The sequence below is a fragment of the Carcharodon carcharias genome, chromosome 10 (genome assembly GCF_017639515.1).
Source record: "Carcharodon carcharias isolate sCarCar2 chromosome 10, sCarCar2.pri, whole genome shotgun sequence".
NCBI classification, from domain to species: Eukaryota; Metazoa; Chordata; class Chondrichthyes; order Lamniformes; family Lamnidae; genus Carcharodon; species Carcharodon carcharias.
This window is the reverse complement of record NC_054476.1, coordinates 109,877,266-109,894,311: the sequence shown is the minus strand read 5'-3', so window position 1 is coordinate 109,894,311 and position 17,046 is coordinate 109,877,266. Positions and strand designations below refer to the sequence as shown.

The following is a 17,046-nucleotide window of genomic DNA, read 5'->3' as shown; positions in this document are numbered from 1 at the left end:
GAGAGAGCAGCCTATGGTCCTCTGGGACTATGGCAACTTTCACTTCACTTTATTTTACCTGCCTCCCACCTTCAAGTGCAGCTCCAACAACTCAAGAAACTTGACATCATTCAGGAAAAAGCAGCCCGCTTGATTGGCATCACATCCACAAACAATCACTCCCTCCATCACCGACACAGTGGCAGCAGTGTGTACCAACTACAAGATGCAATGCAGAAACTCACCAATGCTGCTCAGACAGCACCTTTCAAACCCATGACCACTACCATCTAGAAGGACAAGGGTAACAGACACATGGGAACACCACCACCTACAAGTTCCCCTCTGAACCACCTACCATACTGACTTTGAAATGTATTGCCGTTCCTTCACTGTTGCTGGGTCAAAACTGTGGGTGTACCTGTACCACATGGACTACAGTGGCTCAAAAAGGCAGCTCACCACCACCTCAAGGGCGATTGGGAATGGACGATAAATGCTGGCCTAGTCAGCAATGCCCACATCTCATAAAAATGAATTTTAAAAAAATACGCCAGCTGAGGGCTGTAAAATTCCCACCTTCCCGATTTTAAATAACTGAAAATGGGTTTAAATACTATACAGAATCACTTACTGGGTTCATTGATATACAGCAGGTACATTTCTTTGTGAAGAAATCTTTCCTGATATCGAACAATACCTTGTTTTTACCACTTTGGACCTATGTTCCCTTGATCCTGAAATCATGGAATAATGTGAAGTGGCACTCCAGATTAAAAAATTCAATTCCATTTTACACACCTCTATAAGGTCCCCGGCCCCTTATTATGCTCAAATAGTTGTTTGGAAATGAAGACTGAAACCAAGGCAGACTTCTTTAGACAGAGTTCTATTGCTGGTTATAAAACTTTCCACATATAGTCTCACTTTTATGCAACCAAATGGATACTTAGGTTGTTAACTAATAATTAGCAATTGAAATCCTTCAACTATTTCCTTCCCCTCTCCCTCATTCCCTTCTCAAAGCTGCTAAGTTTGATTCTTTCTTCAGAACTCGGTCTTCTCAATACTGCTTCCAGAGTTTGGATGTTTCCTTTCTATGCTGGTGGCTCAGACTGAACACAGGCCTGACTAGGGGACTATACACATCAGCAGAACAATCTCAGATAATAATTAGTAAATTTAAAAAAATATTTATTAGTTCTTAAAAAGTATTTATTCGTGTCCTTATCCCTAAAAATATCAGCTTCATTTTTGAGCCTTCTCAAAATCCTGAAAATGGGAGTAATTAGCGGAAACTTGCAAGGGTGATTAATGCTGTCTGGGGCACAGCTAGTTTTGAGGGTGGGGCTGGCTTCCAGCGTAATGCTTTTTAAAAGTGAAAATGATCTTGGAACATAAATTTGTGCTGAATCTAATTTGTGCAAATTTGTGCTAAAAATTCCTCAATCTTTTACATTAGTCTTGCCGATTTTAGGAGAACTGCACTGAAAGAAAATGAATGTAACCTAGCAGAAACTCCAGGCCCAGAGCTCTCATTAGCCTTCACTGAACTTATAACCACTCAACAGACTGTATAACTTTATTTACAGGAATCATAAAACATCTCTTATGGAATCTTTGTGACATTACGTAAAAATCTTAATTTATCATTTTTCATAAAATTTTCAAAATTGTACATCAGTTTCATGAAGTACAAATGGACACATTATGATATATTTCCTAATTTACAATACTTGCAGTGAACAGTATCCAAGGTTTCATTGTCTTTCATTGATCTCTGTTTTCTCTATTTGTTGTTCTTTCACTTCATGTAATTTTCAGCTTTCCTGTTAGATGTCCAGTATCCCAGGCTGCGCTGTAAAGTTCTTCATGACCATTGCCAATGTCATTCCCTCATTAATTGAAATGATTTAAGGCTAGTTGGATAATGACAGCATAGATGTCCTTGAATAAAACACACAGACCATCATACATCCTGGCGTGCGTGCCAGCAAAATTCACTCAAGTGTGATGCTGAATGATGGGCTGTGTGGACCTCGATGCCTTCTGGAGCCGAGAACACCAAATGCTGATGTTGCTGAAACCTGTGGTAAATGGATTCAGATGGATATTGAAATGCTTCTTCACACTTAAACAGGTTAATCTCTCTTCTGATCTCAGCAGCGTACTCTAACAGCTCAAATCATACTTAGGCCTTGGAATGACTATTCACTTCAAAAATCAGTCAGCGCCTCCCCCGCTAAAGATAACAGGACAAAGGGATGTCATACAAGCTAAATCTTTATCTGATCATATCAACAGCAGGCTCACTAAAAACAATACTACAGACAAAATAATGAGTAAGACAGTTCATTGTTAACTCATTGTCTGTGCACAAGTCCATCAAAACTCTTTCTTCACAGTAATAGTGAAAAGTGCAGATACAAATCCTTAGAACATATTTAATAAGGAAAGTTGGTCTTTGCCAATTGATCTGAACCAGATGTGGCATCAAACACTATAATTCACATTAAACAACCACTCTATGTGGAGCAGTTTCCATTTTCATCGCTAGTAGTCAAATGACAGGGATGCTGTCTCTTTACCCTCATTTGTTATTTTCCCTTGTTTTGCTGAGCCGACGTATCTTGTCAAGTATCCCTGTTTATATATAGGCATTCTCCTAGGCTTGCTACATTGGGTTTCCTTGTGTTAGTAGAAAGAATATTGATTTTCCACAGCTCGCGCTCGATTCCTTGATCCATCGCTGTCATGGTAGTCCTCTGAGGTTGCAGCTTGAGGTTGTAGTAGGCGTTCGGAGATATTGGTACGAATAGCGATGGCAGCCTCTGATCTGTGGTGTGCCGGATGGGTGCTGGGTGATGTCCCTTCAACTTGGGCAGCAGATTGAAGGCTGCCAGCTACAGAGTTGGCAAAGTAATGTTGTGATTGATGGGTATCACTTCTGGAGCTGGGTTGTGTAGGGGCAGCTGGAGGTGTGGCATTGTGTGAAGTATTCATCTCTGTAAGGGATAACAAAACATGTTGGAAGATAGATTTATTGCATAAAGAATCCTGCAAATTTTAAAACATGAGAAACAATAAATTGTAGGATGACTAAAGAAATGCTTTTTCAGCATTTCCATAGGCTTTCAGAGCTTTTGTCACCTGTTGTAAAGTTCTATTTTAACTATTTCTATCCCTCCCTTTGTAAAAATCACAAAGTACAGATGAAGAAGGCCATTGACAGAGAGATCTAACTTTGTACCCTACTGCCTTTAAAATAACTTCAAGGGAACCCCATTATCCCACACTGGCAGATTACCACAGCTTTTTGTGAATAAATCTGATATTTGAACCTTACCTTGTCTTTACCACTTTGTACCTATGTTCGCCTGACCTCAAAATCATGGAATAATGTGAAATGGCATTCCAGATTAAAATTTTCAGTTTCATTTTACATTTTATACACCTCTATAAGGTTCCCATCCACTTCATTCCCTTCTCAAAGCTGTTGAGTCTGATTCTTTCCTCAGAACCCAGTCTTCTCAATACTGCTTCCAGAATTTGGATGTTTCTTTCTGTGCTAGTGGCTTAGACTGAACACAGGCCTGACCAGGGGACTATACATTTCAGAATAATAATCTCAGATATTATGATTTGGCAATACAGCTTAGCGTTCTGTTTCTGTTGTTCAAAGATGTTCTGCAGTGCCTGGAGATGATAGCCTAAATGTTCAGATATAGATTCATTTTACACCAAAATGATTGGAAATGGATTTTGTACTGATACAGATAGCTTTTCGCTTCTAATTATTGTAATGATCCAAGGGCAGATTTAGACCTGGCCAAGAGTACCCAGTGGTGGAGATGGGTGTTGAAAAGTGTTTGGCTGGTGATAACAGTAAAAACAAGTCAGTCAGTCATTTCTGGATGAGATAAGGAGTTGCTATATGTTGTCGAGGAACTCTGCAATGAGGCTTTACTAAAGACAATCTAGCAGCAGCTGTGATGGTGACCAACTGGGCAATGTTGATTGAAGAGTAAATAATGGGGAAGAAAAGAGCAACAGTGGCATTAAATGGTGGGATGGCAGGTTTTAGGGGGATCGTAGAATGTTTGCAGAGATACAGGCTAATTGGTGAGAACCACTGTGGACTTACTCTGGAAGTCGAGCCAGATCAATTTGATAGAATTTTTTGATAATGGAATAAAAAACATAGGTATGGAAAGCAGTGTAAATATGGCTTAATTTGATTTTTTAAAGCTTATAAAGTGCTCTTAGTAAAATTAGTAGAAAGAATTAGCAGGTTCATTATTGGTGTGAGGGTGCTGTGCTGTATCAAAATATGGCTGAGTATTAGGAAATAAAGAACTTGTGTAACAATGCAGGATTCCTTACAAGAGGATTGGGATCCTATGGGGCTTGTGTACTGGAATCGGTTCTCTTTAACAACTTCACCAATGATCTGGGAGAGGTCACCAGTACCTTTGTCTCAGCAGATTACAGCTATAGCAAGATGGTTAATAATGTGGAAGATGGAGATAAGCTATAGGGGGACTTAGACTGTTTGGGAGATGGGCCAAGAACTGGCAGATGCAGGTTAAGGTAGATATATATAAATTGTGTGCTTAGAGATACAGGACAGACAAAGGGATTACAGGGTTAAAGGAAATATGCTGATAGAACAGAATATTAATCCCTTAAACCAATGTCCGTCTGCTAGAAAGAAAGCAAAGAAAGGGGATCTTTCCATAGAATCATAGAATGGTTACAGCACAAAAGGAGGCCATTTGGTCCGTCGTGTCTGTGCTCTCTCTCTGAAAAGTAATTTACCTAGCGCCATTCCCCTGCCTTCTCCTCATAGCTGCAGACTCTTCTTTTGTAGACAATATTCCAATTCCCTTTTGAATACCTCGATTGAACCTGCCTCCACCCCACATTGAAACACATAAGATCCTGATGGGATTTGACAGGGTGGATGTGGAGAAGATGTTTCTTCTTGTGGGAGAAACTAGAACTAGGGGTCACTGTTTAAAAATAAGGAGTTGCCCATTTAAGACAGAGATGAGAAGAAATTTTTTTTCTCAGATGTTCACGAATCTTTGGAACTCCCTCAAAAGGCAGTAGAGGCAGTCTTTGAATATTTTAAAGGCAGAACTAGATAGATTCTTGATTAGCAGGGGGTGATAGGTTATTGGGATAGGCAGAAATGTGGAGTTGAGGTTAGAGTCAGATCAGCCATGATCTCATTGAATAATGGAGCAGGCTCGAAGGGCCAAATGGCCTACTCCTGCTTCTAATTCAAATGTTCATATGTACAGTCTCATGCAATGCCTTCCAGATCCTAATCACTCGCTATGTGAAAAGGTTTCTCCTCGTGTCGCTATTGCTTCTTTTGCCAATTGCCTTCAAGCTGTGACCCTCTGGTTCTCGATCCTTTCACAAGTGGAAACACTTTCTCTTTATCTACTCTTTCCAGACATCTCATGATTTTGAATACCTCTGTCAAATCTCCTCTCAGCCGTCTCTTTAAGGAAAACAGTCCTAACTTCTCCAATCTATCTTCATACCTGAAGTTCCTCATCCCTGGAACCATTCTCGTGAACCTTTTCTGCAAATTCTCTTCAATGCCTTCACATCCTTCCTAAAGCATGATGCCCTGAACTGGACGCAATACTCCAACTGAGACTGAACCAATGTACTATATAAGTTTAATATAACTTCCTTGCTTTTGTATTCTATGTCTCAACTGATAAAGCCCTGGATACTGTATGTCTTATTAACCGTGCTCTCAGCCCCTCTGCCACCTTCAATGACTCATGCACATATACAGCCAGGTCTATCTGCCTCCACCCCCTTTAGAGTTGCACCCTTTATGTCGCCTCTCAGAGGGATCAAGGACAGATTCTATTTGGATGGAGCTAAGGAGCAAAAAGGTGTAATTACATTGTTCGGTGCAGTCTATAGGCCACCAACTATGGAAAAGATATAGAGGAACAAATTTACATGGAGGTGCAAGAATTATAGAGTAGTTATAATGGCCAACTTTAATTACCCAAATAGAGACTGCAGACTACCCTGTGTAGGGACTCCTCCCAGAACAGTGGTGGCCTAGCTGCAAAGGCCTTTCCTCATTTTAAATTTAAAAAAGCTGATGAGAGAGTGTCCCCATTTTGGGGTGCAGGCTCCCTCATTTACTGACTTGGTATCCTTCTGCTGCCGTCAAGCACTTCCACCTTCAAGACCCTGGTCGCCATTCTTAATTGGATGGCGAGCCCGTCTTCTGTTCACTAATTGGCCAATTCAGGGAAAAATCACGTGACCATTTCCTGGAGTGGGCTGGATTTTGTGTGTCCCCACCAGGTGTGTTTTCGACAGGGAGGCACGTAAAATAGGTCGGTGGCTAGCCCACCACTTTACTGTTCACTTCCAAGCTGATCCTTGTAAGATGCTAGGTGAGTGGATACCAAAATTGGCAGCCAGCCAATGCCATATGTAAACAAATAATTAAAAGTCAGTTAGGTTTTTTGGCCTATTGACCAGGATAATACACTGCCCACACCCTAATATAGTTGGCATGAACAGGCAGGCGATAGTGGGCAGGTCATTTCTTATGGCCTACATGCACTGCAAACTGCCCCCCCCACCATCACCCTCTTCCCCTCCCAGGTCTCTACAATCCCTCCAAGCTCTAAAACCCCAGGTATTACCTTTCTGGGGCAGCCATAATCTTCTTCGACCTCTTTCTTGCAGTCCTGGCAGCACCCACTACTGAGCTCTGGCGCTGCCAGGGAGGGTTGGACTTCCTCCCACTGAGGGACAGAAGTCCTAATCACAATCAATTTAGTCCACACCCAGCATGTATGGCTGCGGGGCAGGCTTGTTCCGGTTGTGTCAGCTTCCAGCCGACTTTTCTTCTGGTGCAGTGAGCAGTCTGCCCCTCCTGCAAAATTCAGCCCCATATGGGGTTCAGAGCCCCATTTGAGCCTGATGGCAGGGTCCTTGCATCTGTAGGGAAAATCCTGCCCGTGATCTCCCGTCTGAAGCTGTGTTGGGTCCCAGTTACACAGCTAGTTTGATGTTTTTTTCAATTCTTTCATGGGATATGGTTGTGGTTGGTAAGGCCAGTATTTGTTGCTCACCCCTAATTGCCCTTGGTATATCTAAAGTTTGTTCCTCATGGTTAATTACATTACTGCTCCTGGATGATAGAAGGTTTATGGTTACTATGGTCTGCTTTGCAACTGTTGTCACATCAACCCATTTTTATTTGTGTGATTGCTCCTGTAATTAAAGTTTCACATGATAACTTGTTTTATTTCTTATTGGGATATGGGTGTTGCTAGCAAGTCTAGCATTTATTGATATCCCTATTACCCCTTGAGAAGGTGGTGGTGAGCTGCCTTCTTGAACCACTGCAGTCCATATGGTGTAGGTACACCCACAGTGCTGTTAGGGAGGGAGTTCCAGGATTTTGACCCAGTGACTGTGAAGGAATGGTGATATATTTCCAAGTCAGGAAGGTGTGTGGCTTGGTGGGGAACTTGCAGGTGGTGATCTTCCCATGTACCTGCTGCCCTTGTCCTTCTAGGTGGTAGAGGTCATGGGTTTGGAAGGTACTGTTGAAGGAGCCTTCGTGAGTTGCTGCTGTGCACCTTGTAGATGGTACATTGTAAGAAACAGGGGTCTTTAATAAACTGATATTTTCTACACAGTATAGAACCCTTATGAGATAGCTAAACAGCATTGATTTTCCCTCTTGAAAGGCAATTTCAAAACAGTCCCTGGAAGCATCAGGATCACTTGGTTCAGGCTTCCATGTTGACATTCCTAAGGTAGAATTGCGACTTGTGTACCCCCTTAACTGTGCAAGTGTTTAGAAAGAGCTGGGAAATGACCCTCAGCATGAGGTAAACCAAAAAGCTAACCTCAAGCAAGGTAAAGAACAGGGAGGGAGGTAACCACTTTGGATACTTATCCTGTAGGGTTGGAGTAGGTGATTGACACTGGGTAAACTACCAATCCCCAGAGAAAGGGTATATTAACAAGTGCTCAAGGACAGGGGCAATCCTGGTCAGGTGACAGTGCTCATCAGGCAGCCGTATTCTTCAGGTGGAAGATGGACCAGAGGAAGGGGAGAAGACTGAGGGAAGAGTTCCCTAACACTTTGACTAGAGAGCAGAATGCTGCTATCACAAGCTACTGAAATCAACACACTCTGTGCCAACTGTTTGTTCATCCTCTGGGATCGGTAAGTCACTCAACTGTCACAGGTTGTATACTTTTTCTGTCTAATTAGTTAATACAACATATCTAAACTGCTGCTTCTTAATAAATTATCTTAAAATTACTTATAAACAGCTAAATGACTATTTTAGCTATCTGTAGGCCCCCAAATCCAAAAATCTTATATGATAACTATCAGCACCTTGCACATTTTGTCCCTAATCTATCTTGGATGTTCATCCCTGAGGGCTGGGGTGAAACCCCTACCCGGCCCTGGGTACACCCCAACCTCTACCCTTATCCTATGGATAGGATCAGTAGAACAATGTAATAACGATCAGCTTAAAGGCAGGTCTTCTGCTCATTGCTCCACTCATGGCTTTGTACTTTCCTCTTCAGTTGCTGAGAGGAGCCTCCCATTTTCAATTTCAGATTGTCTAAGATCATCATTCTCTTTCTCCCACTTGGTCTCCATCCCTCTAATCTTCCTTCAATCGCCTCTTTCATCAAGTTTTCCTGCCTTAGAATATCGCCTATCCAATCTTGTAGCCTTTTCTTGATGATACTAACGACCTTTCCGCCTCTTCATTGCTCTTGTCTTCACTCCAACTGACCCACTCCATTCTTCTCCAGAACCACATTTCACAACTTTTGAGTCTTTGGATCTTTGCTTTCCTCAAGGTTCATGTTTCAGCCCCATTCAACAAGACATTCTAGATCACAGTCTTGTCTTTTCTTAAAACCTCTACTCATTCCTATGCTGAGTAACCCTTTATGTTTGGAGAATGGATTATTTGCCATTGCTATTCTAGCTCTGATTGCTTTCTGGCAGTAATCAATTTCTGATGAGATGCTTCCCAGAAAGCTGATTGGGCAATTGTTTGGTGAGTGTGGGGATTGAGAGAGGGATTCGTCTCCATTACTTTGCTGCTCCGTAAATGTGCCGACCAAAGATTTTAGAAAAGTTATTCCAGTACCTCAGTTTCTATTTTCCAGTTTCTATGGCACCAAGTTAATGAAGGGAAACTGCAATTTAAATTGCAAAAGGTAGGGTGCTGGAGGAGAAAACTGAGACAGAACTGTCAGCAGTTTTGAAACTTAACATCGTTTGCCTGCTCATGCCTTTTCTATTATGTCTCTACTGAAGGGACCTAATGAAAGAAGTGTCCCCACTGCCCCTTGCTCCACCTCCTCTTGCAGGATTTAAAAACGCACAAAGAAAGGGATGGATTGCTCGGCAAGATCCCACAAAGAACTATAAGATAAATAACCAGATGAACTGGTTTGATGGTGTTGGTTGAGGGAATAATGTTGTTCAGGACTCCATGAGAACTCGAATTATGTCATTAGATCTTTTATATCCACCCAAGAGGGCAGTCAAGGCTTTGATATCGAAATCCTCCAGGAATTAATCAGTTAATCGGTCCCATTCTTTAGTTGAATTACAATCAGAATCCTTCAGTGATCTCAGTGCTCATTCGACTCATTCCTGGGATCAGGGGCTTATTTTATGAAGAAAGATTGAACAGGTTGGGCCTATACCCATTGGAGTTTAGAAGAATGAGGTGATCTTATTGAAACATATAAGATCCTGAGGGGACTTGTAACAGGAGGATGTTTCCACTTCTGGGGGATACTAGAACTGGGGGTACATAGTTTAAGAAAAAGAGATCTCCCTTTTAAGACTGAGATGAGCAAAAAATTTTTTCTCTCAGAGGTTGTTGGTCTGTGGAATTCTCTTCCCCAGAAAGCAGTGGATGCTGGGCCATTGAATTTATTCAAGGAGAGTTAGACAGATTTTTGACAGACATGGGAGTCACAGGTCATAGGAGGCAGAGAGGAAAGTGGAGTTGAGACCACAACCAGATCAGCCATGATCTCATTGAATGGTGGAGCAGGCTTGAAGGACAAAATGGCCTACTCCTGCTCCTAAGTCCTATGCTCTTCTGTTCAATTCTCCTGACCTAGCCCACTTATGCAGGGGGGTGTTACCATAAAATTCAATCCCCCTCCCGCAGTATTACGGCAAGACTCTTCCCCCCCATCCCCACACTATCACCGGGAAAATCCCTCCCTGCTTTATTACTGGGAAAGTCTCGCCCCGCTTTATTACTGGGAGAGTCTCTCCCCACGTTATTAGTGGGAGAGTCTCTCCCCGCGTTATTACTGGGACAGTCACTCCCCGCGTTATTACTGGGAGAGTCTCTCCCCGCTTTATTACTGGGAGAGTCTCTCCCCGCGTTATTACTGGGACAGTCACTCCCCGCGTTATTACTGGGACAGTCACTCCCCGCGTTATTACTGGGACAGTCACTCCCCGCGTTATTACTGGGACAGTCACTCCCTGCGTTATTACTGGGACAGTCACTCTCCGTGTTATTACTGGGAGAGTCTCTCCCCAGGTTATGGTAGGGAGAGTCTCTCCCCAGGTTATTACAGGGAAGGTCTCTCCCCAGGTTATTACAGGGAAGGTCTCTCCCCAGGTTATTACAGGGAAGGTCTCTCCCCAGGTTATTACAGGGAAGGTCTCTCCCCAGGTTATTACAGGGAAGGTCTCTCCCCAGGTTATTACAGGGAAGGTCTCTCCCCAGGTTATTACAGGAAAGGTCTCTCCCCAAGTTATTACAGGGAAAGGTCTCTCCCCAGGTTATTACAGGGAGAGGTCTCTCCCCAGGTTATTACAGGGAAAATCTCTCCCCTGGTTATTACAGGGAAAGTGTCTCCATAGGTTATTACAGGGACAGTCACTCCCCGCGCTATTACTGGGAAAGTCTCTCCTCAAGTTATTACGGGGAGAGTCTCTCCCTGCGTTATTACTGGGAGAATCTTTCCCCGTGGTATTACCATGAGACCCTCACCCTTACTTGGAGAATCTGTTCACTGTATTGTTGGTTGCCTCTCTCTGTGTGCTATTACCAGGGGAATCTCTCTCCTGTGGTATTACCAGGGCAATCTCTCCCTGACCTAGCTTTACTCCTTTCCAGTTCACTCTTGATTTTCCAGATCTTTCTCAGAATCTGATGCTTTCTTCTGAAAGGCCATCATAGTTTTTATCCAACCTTTGTGCTCATTCCTTTTAAGAGATGTCATTCTCTTTAACAGCACAAAATCCTCCACCAGCTTCAAAGGGAAATTCTCATTACCAAATTCAGATCTTGGAGATCAAGGAGAGTGAGCAAAACAGAATGAGTGGCAAGTTATGACCAGTTTTCCCCATTTTCTAGAAGGTGGTTTGAAAGCAGCAGAGGAATGGGAATGTTGCACAGAATAATTGCAAACCAAAGAAAAGCAACTTAACAAGAAATGTTATTCACAAAATTCAAAATCCAATAGGGAATTCAGAAGAAACTTCTTTCCCCAAAGAGTGGTGAGAATGTGGAACTCACTATCACAGGGAGTGGTTGAAGAGAATAGTATGGATGCATTTAAGAGGACACCAGAAAAGTACATGAGGGAGAAGGGAATAGAGGATTTTGATGAGAGATTTAGATAAGAAAAGATGGGGGGAGACCTGAGTGGAGCATGAACACCAGCATTGACTGGTTGGGCCAAAAAGCCTGTTTTTGTGCCGTATAATACTATGCAATCCAATGAAAAATAACTTGTCCCACATTTCTTACACCATCGTAATGTAATTATAGTCAATTACTTCTTTAGTGATAATGGCAAATGGCCTTTTCAGTAATGATTGGAGTTAAACGATGTGTTTAGCAGTCTACACTTGCAGTTTATGTTGCAAATGATAATACCACAGAGAGATTCCCTGGTAATGTGACAGGAGAGATTCCCCTGCTAATACCACAGGAGAGATTCCCCTGCTAATACCACAGGAGAGATTCCCCTGCTAATACCACAGGGGGAGATTCCCCTGCTAATACCACAGGGGGAGATTCCCCTCGTAATACCACAGGAGGAGATTCCCTGGTAAAACCACAGTCTCCTTGTAATACCAAAGGGCGATCTCCTTGTAATAGCACAGGGAAAAAATCTCCCAGTAATACCACAGGAGAGAGAAATGGCAGTTTATCAAATCAGGCAAAAATAGGCCTGAGCTGGTCTCTAGCACAAGGTGATTGTAGTTCAGGGCAGGCCAGTAAGCAAAGTTCCTCTCAACTTTAACAAGCTCCTGGCTAATGAGACTTTTGCTGAGATATCTCGGTCTGGTCCACACTCGACTGGAGATTGCTAAAAGACAACAGCTCTTAAAGGAATGCAGCTGATCATTGAAGAGGAAGTTGTGTTCCTGGCAGAAAAGTGGATATGTTTTTATGATTGGACAATGGAAGCACCAAATTGATACTGTAGAGTTGAAGGGCCTGCTACAGGAGATGGAGCTAAGTTTGGGGTTGAAGGGATATCTTCTAGTGAAAAAACAGATACAGCTACACAGAAGGAGGTCACCATCCATACCTGGCTGTGAATAAGGAAGACATTTTCTTTTATCAATAGTAAGGTTATGATAAGCATGATCTTCACTTTTGTACTCGTTTTCTGTGGGGCCTATTGAGCATGGCACACATCTACTCCACTTGACGAGGCACCGTTTCAAACACTATACATGGTACCATTACCCTTTCACACACACTGGCCTGAATTTTACCTTTGGCGGACGCAAACGATCAGTCAGGAAGTGGACCGTCGACCGTGATCAGGCCCTGACTGCGATTTCATGCTGGCTGGCTAATTAACATCCAGCCAGCATGAACCATATGCTGAAAAGCTCAGTGCTGCTGGGGTGGGAAGAGGGCAGGTGATGACATCACCATGGGTGCAGGTGAGCGATGTGAGAGAGCTCCCTGAAGGCAGACAGCTGCCTCAGGGAGCTGCAGACCTTTCCAAGAAAAGAACTCCAGGATGCCCTTCCCCTTTGGAAAATGGACAATCCATAAGTTGGGAACACAGCCAACAACGGTTGTGAAATGAAGGACTTATAGCATGAATAAAGGATAACACTGCTTCATCCCAAAATCAGGTTAAAACCGTGACTCTAGATTTCCACAACTCTTCTTCACACTAAGACCTCCTGTTATTACCTCCGTAGCATCACCTGTCTCTGCCCTATCTTAATTCAGCTGCTGCTTAAACCCTCATTACCTCCAGACTTGACTATGCTAATGCACTCCTGGCTGCCCTTCCATGTTCTTCCCAGTCTAAACTTCACCCATCACCCCTGTGCTCACTGACCTACAATGGCTTCTGGTTAAGCAAAGCCTCAATTTTAAAATTCTCATCTTTGTTTTCAAATGACTCAATGGCCTCACCACCCCCTCCCCCCCCACCAACCCCCCACCCCAACACCGCCCCCTCCTCTACCTGCCATCTCTGTAGTCTCCTCCAACTCCATAACCATCTGTGGTCTCAGCACTCCTCTAGTTCTGGCCCCTTGAGCATCCCTGATTTTAATCGCTTCACCATTGGTGGCCACACCTGCAGTTGCCTAGGCCCTAAGCTCTGGAACTCTAAGCTGCCCACCACCACCGCCACCAAATTCTTCACTTTTCTTCCTCACGTTCCTCCTTTAAGACACACCTTAAAACCTATTTCTTTGACCAAGTTTTTGGTCATCTGCCCTAATATCGCCTTGTGTGTCTCAGTGTCAAACTTGCCTTGGGATGCCTTGGGACTTTTTCCTATATGAAAAGGTGCCATGTTATTATAGTAATATGTGCTGACTGTCACGTCAGTTGTGAATTCTGATCATATCATGTTCATTTCTCAGATTCACTTTGTGAACCCTAGCAGGCTAGATGGACTCTCAGTTCCCCTCTCAATACAACTCCAATTGTCAAAGCTTTTCCAGACTCTCTTCACAAAACACGATCTATTCGAGGAGCAGTGAATTTGTAAATGAGAAGAAAGCAGGTGCTTATGGAAGAATATGGTTGAGCCGAATCCCAAGTGTTTTACTTTGTTATTTTTCAGAAATATTATAGAAAAAAATTTAATATATTCAAAATTCATTTCCCAATATTATTAATGACTCGAGATGTAACTGTATTTCTTGTTGAAACTTAGCAACTTTTGAAGCTGTTAGATTGATCTTTGCAGGTTAAAAACTGCTTCACTGATTCCAATTTCCTCTTACCCCCCACCACCATTTCCAATCACCCCTGGAAGTTTAAAAATAACATAGAATGAGTTGCCCCCTCACCCCAGCCGATATTACATGATAGATTCCAAACTCTGTACTCGGTAACTATCCAATCAGTCATTATCTTAGATCTGCTTAGATGCATTTCAGCCTAAACATATACAAACGTTCACATAACTGCTTGCACATTTATGAATGGTGTGTAATTTTATATGCAAGATTTGCAGAATGTGCACGCAGATGTCATGTGACCCCCAGCTGATCCTAACCACTGATGTAAGCTTCACTGGTAAAATCAAATCCCAATTTATGCTGCAATTATTATAACCTATGCAAGGCAATACCTCAATGAATGAGAATTGGAGGCTGATTTTTTAAGTTAATCATCATGGGGGAAAGATTAGAATTCGATATTTTAACAATGATGGGACAGTTTAGCTTTAAGACTAGAATTAATTGACTAGATATTAATGATCAGTCAACTGTTGTTCTTTTCATTTGTAAAACTATTGTATCAATTAAATTCCAAATGTTGCCCTCACACTTGAGAATTAAATATTTATTAACACCTTAAATTGTTTGTGCACACAATTGGAGTTCCAGTGCAGTTGCCCCTTTAAAAACTTATTTATTTTTATTGCAATGCTTATTGAGAAATATGAAAATCTGTCGAGATAATTTTTTGTGAGATATAAGGAATCAACTTAACCGAAGAATACGTTTTCCCAGGGACTCAAACTCCTAACTGAGGGGACAGAAACTTGACATGGTGATCAGCCAGAGGCAATGGCAATATTCAGATTGATAGGGTAGATAGCAATGAGCAAACACTGAAGGGAGCATTAGATAGATATTAAAGTGAGTGGGCAGTTGAAGATGTATTAGTATGTCACACCAGCTGCAGTAATGTAACGTAGTAAATTAATAATAGGATATAATATCATGTAATGTAATATATTTCACTTTGTAACCCTGTTGATTTAGCAGTTTAGTTGTTATCGTTTGCTTGAAGATACATATAATAATTTTAGACTAGCCACAGAATATCAAGGTGTAGGAGCAATTGCATAAAATTTCACAGCTTCATACAATGATACACCACAGAAGGAGGCCATTTGGCCCATTATACCTGTGCCAGTCCTTTGAATAGGGTCAAACACAAACAGAAAATGCTGGAAAAACTCAGCAGGTCTAACAGCGTCTGTGGAGAGAAAAACAGAGTTAATATTTTGAGTCTGTATGACTCTCCTCTTTGAATAAGGTATTCAATTAGACCCATTCCCTGCTTTATCTGCACAGCCCTGTGAATTTTTACCCTTTAAGTATTAATCCAATTCCTCTTTGAAAGTTGTTATTGAATCTGCTTCCATAACCCTTACAGCCAGTGAATTCCACATCATAACAAAATATTGTGTATTGTTTTTTCCTCAAATCGCAAGAGGCTCTTTTCCTAATCTTTGCTCTTAAGGAGAACAATCCCAGACTTTCCACATAACTGAAATCTTTCATCCCACGGGCCACTCCAGTAAATCTCCTCTGCACCCTCTGTAAGGCCTTTATATCCTTCCTACAGTGTGGTGTTCAGAATTAGCCACGATACTCGGGGCCTAACCGGTAATATATGCATCTATTAATAAACCTAAGGATCCTATATGTGTTTTTAACAGTCTTGTCCTCTCACCTTCAAAGATTTGTAAACATATATCCCTGGATCTCTCTGTTCATGCACTCTCTTTAAAATTGTACCATTCAGTTTATATTCCCTCTCCTCATTCGTCCTAACAAAATGAATTATTTCAATTTCTCTGCATTAAATTGACTGTGTTTGCCCATTTTTCCAGTTTATTTCCTCCTGAAGTCTGTTACTATCCTCCTCATTGTTCACTACATTATGAGTTTTGTGGCATCTGCAAACTTAGAAATTATGTCCTGTATATCCAAGTCCAGGCCATTATTATATATCAAAAAGAGCAATCGTCATAATACCAAACCATGGTGACACTACTGTAGACTTGCCTACAGTCTGAAAAACAACAATTCACTTTCTGCTCTCTATCCCTTAGCTAATTTCTAATCCACAATTGCTACTGTCCCTTTGATCCTATAGGCTTTAATTTTGCTACCAAGTCTTTTGTGTAGTACTTTATCAAATCACCTTCTGAAAGTTCGTATACACATCAACCATTTGTTTATTTTATTTAGCAAATGCAAATCCCTGAAGCCATGCTATAGCCACCTCATTTGCTGAGTTTATGGTGATTAGTCAGGCATTTAGTCTGTAGAGGGGACACTCCTCGGTAATGTGCAGCATTGTGTCTCTCCACAAGTGCATAAAGGTTGGACTGAGACCCCAGCAGTGGAGGTTGATTGCACAGGGTCCCTGACCTGCCCTGAACCTGCTTAACAAGAACCACTCTCACCAAGGTAGTTCAAAGCTCGCCATTCGACAGATGGGGCTCATCACAAGCAACTTGTTAGTGACTTCCCATGTTTCCCATTCCTTGGTCCAAAGGATATCTGCTAGTAGATCTTGCTCAGGAATCAAAACAAAAACGTCAATGGTGAAGCAATAGCACAGTGGTATTGTCGCTGGACTAGTAGAGACCCGGGGTACTCTGGGGACCTGAGTTTGAATCACGCCACGGCAGATGGAATGATTCTGAAATTAAAAGTCCAATGATGATCATGAAACCATTGTCGATTGTTGTAAAAACCCATCTGGTTCACTAATGTCCTTTAGGGAAGGAAATCTGCTGTCCTTATTT

At 42.1% G+C, this 17,046-nt stretch overlaps 1 protein-coding gene across 3 annotated transcripts in view; it reads right to left on the bottom strand.

Moving 5' to 3' along the window:
- Nucleotides 1-1,547: 1,547 nt before the first annotated feature.
- The window catches only part of LOC121282773 (SH2B adapter protein 2-like), a 145,410-nt gene continuing 129,911 nt past the window's right edge, over nt 1,548-17,046 (bottom strand). For all 3 annotated transcript variants that reach the window (XM_041196541.1, XM_041196543.1, XM_041196542.1), the window contains one exon: nt 1,548-2,984. In XM_041196541.1, coding sequence (XP_041052475.1) covers nt 2,674-2,984 — 311 coding nt within the window. In that variant the 3' untranslated portion in view covers nt 1,548-2,673. The remainder of the gene's footprint in view (nt 2,985-17,046) is intronic.